Here is a 7,254-nt window from a genome sequence, read left to right as displayed (position 1 = left end):
TATATATATATATATATATATAGAGTTGAGCTATGATACTTTTACAAGTATCATCATCATGGTGCTATTAGGTTTTAAGCCATTGGATCTACTTTTTGATTATTAATAGCCCTTGGATTAAACACTATTCCACCTACCACCACCTACCACCACCTACCACCATCATCTCAACCTCACATCTCTTCATCCAAGGGTTAAAAACACACAAGTATCACTCCCATGATACTTTTACAAGTATTCTAGCCCTACTCTATATATATATATATATATATATATATATTATTACGTCTCCCGTGCTTTTGAAAGTACGGAGGCCTCCGTACTTATAAGTTGTTTTCGATAATAGGACATTCAATTTGATGATCGGCTCCGTTAGACATAATATATGCTATTAGAACTATCATGAAACCAAATTTTATAATTTTTTGACATCAATTACCAAGCGATCACAGGGTCTCAAAAATAACTATTTTAACGGTCGATGTGGCATGTTTTTAATTTCAACAGTGTAGAAGCATCCAAATTATATGAAACTTTGATAAAAATTTCTACTTAATATCAAGAGTAAGAACAATACTTTCGATTTGAAATTTGAGTCATTTATTACTAGTTTTTATGAGATTTTTATTTTCAGCCGTTTATTTTGAGGCTGCTCGTTCACCAGTCAAACGAAGTCAAAAAATTATGAAATTTGGTTTCTAGATAGTTCCAATAGCGTAGATCATGTTTAACGAAACCGATCGCCGAATCAGACGTCCCATCATTGAAAACAACTTACAAGTATGAAAGCCTCCTTACTTTCGAAAGCATAGGAGCTTAGCTCTCTCTCTCTCTCTCTCTCTCTCTCTCTCTCTATATATATATATATATATATATATATGAAAGGGTGGGGACAAAGTAAATTCTAGGGTTTTGTTCTTAAAAGCTTATTTGTCAAAGGCTAATAGCAAAGTTCACATGGCATCTTAATCTCGTAGGCATATGCAGGCACTTACTATGCTTAAACAATGTGCATGGAGGTAAGGATCTAGCTAGGGTTTGCAAAAGTCTTGCGATTTGCCGCTTCTAGAACTTCTAGATGATCTCATGGCATCCATCTTATAGTTCCAAGAAACAATTAATGTATACCACCATTCGATCTGTCACTTTGCACGTATTATATAGTTAACTTATTAAAGCTTATGCTGATAGACAGAGAAAGTTTTACAGCTCGATGAAACTAATCAGGGAGAATTAGATGGAGCCAAAATGAAAGAAACAGGCAAATCAGATTGAAATAGATTATATATATATGATAAAATTGAGCCGTGATCATTGGATAAGCAGATTTATATCAACTCCCTTGGTACACAGAGAATGACTTTGGTTAAAAGTATTTAAAGCTCAAATTGTAGCTTTATTCACTAGATCATTGGATATTAATTAATTAGGGGGGACATAAAAGTATCATCTTAAGTTAACCCACTAGCAAATGATCTGTTTGGCTACAAGAATATGCCAAAGGGTGCATGAAGACAAAGTAACTAACACAAGGGACTTGTTCTTGAAATTTGTCAAAGGCTAAAACCAAAGTTCACATGGCACCTAGTCATAGGTATACAAGTAGTTATCATGCTTAAACAATGTGCATATATGTAGGTTTGAATCTAGCTATAGTACTGTTTGCAAAATCTTATGATTTACTAGTTCTAAATATTCACCTTACAGTTGCAACCTACATTGTACCACTGTTCAATAATATGTAACATGAGAGATAGAGAGAGAAAGTGTGTGTGTGTGTGTGCGCACATGCATCGATTTTACAAGTACAATTAATCAACAAACTAGTCCAAATTGTACTACAATGTCAATGTTTTTATTCCCCAAATTCATTTGTTAAATGAAGGTGATATATATATATATATATATATAGAGTTGAGCTAGAATACTCTCGATAGTAAACGGGGCGTTTTACTATCGAGTTGTTTTCGATGATAGAGCTTTCAAATTGACGATCGGCTCCGTTAAATATGATCTAAACCATTTAAACTACCTAGAAATCAAATTTCACGCACTTTCGATATTATTCTTTTATCCATCTAGTGAACAAAAAATGAATGGCTGAAAATGAATATTCTTTAAAAAGTGATGATAGGAGTCTTGTAATCAAGATCAAGAGTATAGATCTTGTTTTAAATAGTTTAAAGAATTTTCTAACAAAAATTCAATTGATTTGGATATCTTTACACCGTTAAACGAAAAAACGTCTCTTATTCACCATTAAAATTACAAATTTTGAAACCCTTTGATCATTAGGCAAATGATGTCGAAAAGATTTGAAATTTGATTTCTAAACACTTCAAGTGGTATAGATCATGTTCAACGGAGCCGATCGTCAATTTGGAAGCTCTATCATCGAAAACAACTCGATAGTAAAACGCTTCGTTTACTATCGAGAGTATTCTAGCTCAACTCTATATATATATATATATATATATAGAATTGAGCTAGAATACTTTTACAAGTATTACCCCCATGATGCTATTAGGTTTTTAGCTATTGGATCTACTCCTTGATTGCTAATAGCCCTTGGATCAAACACTATTCCACCTACCACCACCTACCACCATCATCTCAACCTCACATCTCTCCATCCAATGGCTAAAAACTCAAAAGCACCACTCACATAATACTTTTACAAGTATTCTAGCTCAACTCTATATATATATATATATATACACACACACACACATTGAGTAAGGTGACAGAGTTTAGTGATTCAGAGGCGTTGATGATCATCACAGTGGGTGCATGTTGGTTGGCTTAAACCAGCACACGTGTATACAAATCAAAATTAATTTGTTTTACTTATTTCTACCGTATATATATGATTACATTATTGATTAGATCTGTTAATCCAGATGTTTTGGACATGTAGTTTCACTATGAATATTGTTAAATAACGCACTTTGCTTTGCCTAGACAATCGATTAGATAGAAAACTACTCATGAATAGTCCAAACGAGCGGCACATGTGCAGATGAAGAAGAAGATCCTAATTTTGCTTCTTATATAGTTATCGAAAGAATTAATAAGGCATTGTATTGAAGTTTTAAAATGATGAAACACGTTAGGTTTGGGGAGGGAACTTTGATCTATTAATTTGAAGCCGTGATTAAGGGATTGATTAAATTAATGCTTAATTGATTGCCACTTTTCTTGGGAAGCCACAGCCTCTCATCACTTCCTTCGAATTATTAAAAGAGATGATCGAAAACATGAGAACATAGTTTTTTCTTTTTTTTTTTTTGCTCGGTTAACTGTAGAAGTAGCGTGATTTTTTTTTTTTTTGGGTACAATTTTAACCAAAAAAAAAAACATAGTATACATTCTTGTTCCCACATAATAACTATCCAGAGGCCAATCGCTCAGTAGTCAATCCAAAAAAAATAAGAGCAAACTTGGCTTAAAAGAGGCCAGTATCCTACCTGTGGCGGGAGGTCGGATTGACCCTAGTTATGTTCGAAATAGTGTGGGGCCACATTAGACCTAGTCATATATAATTGAGACTCGTGAACACTGTATCTGAACGTTTTAAGTGAATTGATTGTATTTTCTTTTTAACAACTCAAAACTTGTAAGTTAATAATTAGCACCAACGATCTTACATACACGCCTTTTTTATTTTTTAAACAATATCTCTATATAATATAGCTTAGCAGTCGATAGTCATTCTTGCAATCTTTAATTATACCCAAGTTGTTTGTATGGCATGCAATAAAAAGAAAACATGACAACAATTGTTTCCTGCTTCCAATTTTTACTTGTAAAAATAGTCATCAATCATTTGGTTGGAATGCAATGTAAGTTAACTAAGCATGACAACAAAAGTGAAGTCTTTCTGCTTGCTTACATATCAATTTTATAGAATTAATTAGTATTTTCAAAAAATACGATGCCGACCGAAGGGCTAGCTTGGCTGAAATTTCAATAATTTACATATTTGGCATTAATCTAGCTTCTGGTTGTATTCCAATGGTGGGGCTAGAATATTATTGATAGTATGCGAATAATATTTATTATTAACTTTTTAATCCTTGGATGCTTAGGATTTAGTAGGGATTGGTTGAATTGTAATAATAAAAGAATAAAAAAGTTGATAGTAAATACTATTCATATTCTATTATAGTATACTAGCTCAACTAGAGTTGGATATTCATAGATTTAAGTTTTTCTTTAGGATTCTACTTAGGTTTTCATTTAGTATGGTATTTATTTTAATAAAATTTGGTATATCTAAAGATATTGGAGTGGACAGTGGATTGTTAGCAATCCTTCTGACAAACAAAATAAAAATTTAAAAATAACTTTTTTTTCTTTTTTTTTCTTTTTTTTTTTTTTTAAAAATAAGTGGTCATCAACTCTTTGTGCAGTTTCATTATAAACTTACCAACTAAAACAACAACAACAACATTTTTTTTTTTTTGCAATATATCAAATTATATATATATATATATATATCAGCATTTAAAAAATTTTAAAAATGATAATGGTGCCAAAGGGGCCAAAGCATTCTTCTGTATTTATTTTTTAAATTCTACCCTTCATAAGCAAAAGGTATTGTATAGAGGTTCTCTCAACTGTCACCATTCTAAGATAGACCCCTCAACTTTTACTTTGTTTGTAGTCTAACACCATTTTAACTTCTAATTTTTATTTTAAGATTAATTAAGTTAAAAATTTTATTAAGTTTAATAACTTAATTAGCTGTTAGCAGTTGATTAATATCAAGTGGCTATTCCAGAATGAGCTATAGTTGAGTAGGCCTGCGTACAATTTTGGAATAATTATCTGCATATACCTCAAAACTTTTGAAATATCTTATATATATATATATATATATTTTTGTTTCAAATATACTCTTGCATATTTCTCAGTTATTCAAAAATAATCACGCTGTTAGTGTCTATTAAGTCATCTCGAATTAAATCGTTAAAAAAGTCAAAATACTTTTTTTACCCTTAATTTAAAGGCAAATGAAAAAATTGGTGATGGTCGAAGAGTATATTTCAAAGGACAATAAGTCAAAATATTTTTTTTGTCCCTAACTTAAAAGCAAATAAAAAAAATTAGTGATAGCAGAATGATATATTTGAGAGGGCAAAATAATAATTTCACAAAAATAATAGCTGTTCATAATAGTTCACTAATAGAATTTAACTTTACAAATATATTTAAAAAAACTTGGAGCGTTAAAAAAGAATTTTTTATATTTACCTTCTAAGAAAAGTAAATAAAAAGATCTGAAACTTTGCACGAATATATAAGCAATTCATCCTAAGATCTTTACCATTGTAAATTAATTTGAAAAAACATTGGGGGCAACTATTTGATATCATGAACTTGTTGTCCCCAACAAAACTAGTAAGAAGGTAATAGCAACCCCCTTACATAAAGTTGAAAATTTGGGCTTTCTTTTGGGCATTTGTAGTTATTTTTCCTTCTGTTTAATAAAAGTATTAAATGATTGGAACTGCAGGAGGATGTTGATTAATTTTCCTAAAAATGTACCAAAAGTATATTTTTTGGCAAAAAAAAAATGAAAACAATTATTTCTACATTTTTAATTTTTATCAACAGTTCATAAAAGTAATATTTTAAAAAGTACTATTAAAAGATTGATTTTGAATTATATAAAAAAAAAGAAAACTTCAATTTGAACCTGCGTGGTTTAGTTTATTTTTACTTTATTTCTCTGTAGTTCAAAAGCTGCACTTAACTATTCTAGAGTTTAATCTCTATTTTTTTACTTAAGAAATTTACTATCAAATAAAGTACTAAAGTCAATTTTTTTTTATAGTGTAATTTCTTTTGGAATATATATGGGGTGACAAAGTAAAAAAATAAGTTAAATAATAAAAATTAAATATAATTTTTTAAACTATATATAAGGTAGTAAAGTGAAAATAAGTTAAACTACATGGTGCAAAGTGAAATTCATTTAAAAAAAATACCTACTAAGTTCGGTACAGGCTGGTTCGTACAAATCATGTCCACAAGCACTACGGTAAAAAAAAAAAATAATAATAAAAAAAAATTAAAAAAAAGGGAAAGAAAGAGAAAAAGCAAAAAAAATGTTCTTTCTCCAGCTTCTCCCTTTGATAATAATAAAAATAAAATAATAATGTACATACGATCCCGTACCTTTTAATTAATTACCCAACCGAATCTTATCCTAAATATTATAACCAGAACTAATGAAGAACCATTTTCGTAATTTCCTCCAACTCCAGTGGCATTTCGCTACTCAAACCCTCTATATATTCACCTCCATCTCCCATCTCCACTCCCTCCCTTCCTTCCAACTCTCAAAACCATCATCATCATTTTTATTATTATTATTATTATTATTATTAAGTTGTGTTAAGTTGTTGTTGTTGGAGTTAATGGGGAAGTGCAGCAGGATCCGACACATAGTGTGGCTGCGGCAGATGCTGCGGCGGTGGCGGCGGAGGGCGGCTGCGGCGGCGGCGGCGGGGGACGTGCCGGCGGGGCACGTGGCGGTGCGGGTGGGCAGCCGGGCGAGGCGGTTCGTGGTGCGGGCGGCGCACCTCAACCACCCGGCCTTCCGGCAGCTGCTCCGGCAGGCCGAGGAGGAGTTCGGCTTCCCGGCCTGCCCCGGCCCCGTCCTGCTGCCCTGCGACGAGTCGCCTCTTCGAGCACGTCCTCCGCCACATCCACTCCGCCCCCCTCTTCCCGATTTCTCTCCGTCGACGACCTGCAGCCCTCCTGCTGCTTCTGCTGGGCAGCGCCGGCAGCACTACCCACCGCGCCGGCATTGCCGGCGGTACGGTGGTGCGCGGAAGTCCCGCCCGCTGCTGCAGGGCATCCCGGAAAAACCGGCCGGTCTGCGGTGATACGGTCCGCTATGATCGAGTAGTATATATATATATATATATATATATATACATCATTTCACCCCAAGTAGGGTATCTTCTGAATTTTTTATTTTTATTTTTTAAAATTTGGGAGACTTTGGTCTAGGAAAAAAATAAAAAATGGAGGAGGTAAAGAGCGATGGCGAAAAGGAGCTAGGTATTGGATCAGCCAAAGTCATCCCTTGTCGAATCCGAAATATTGTGAGATGAGTGATGAGGAATTCGATTTCCGTTCTCTTGTAAATAATAATGTGATTAATTATTTTGTAATCGTTAACGTTCGTGGTGGTACTAGTATTGGATCATTAATTCTTTTACAAATAATTGAAGTATTAGC

At 33.1% G+C, this 7,254-nt stretch overlaps 1 protein-coding gene across 1 annotated transcript; it reads left to right on the top strand.

Annotated features, from left to right (window-relative positions):
* On the top strand, positions 6,258-6,919 carry LOC109728515 (auxin-responsive protein SAUR20-like). Its single transcript, XM_020258930.1, is given in 3 exon segments — positions 6,258-6,689; positions 6,691-6,713; positions 6,715-6,919. Coding segments are annotated over 3 exon segments (492 nt in total). The 5' UTR covers positions 6,258-6,425.

This window comes from Ananas comosus, linkage group 24 (genome assembly GCF_001540865.1).
Source record: "Ananas comosus cultivar F153 linkage group 24, ASM154086v1, whole genome shotgun sequence".
NCBI lineage: Eukaryota > Viridiplantae > Streptophyta > Magnoliopsida > Poales > Bromeliaceae > Ananas > Ananas comosus.
Note: the sequence above shows the minus strand (reverse complement) of the source record. Positions and strands in the feature narration are given on the sequence as shown.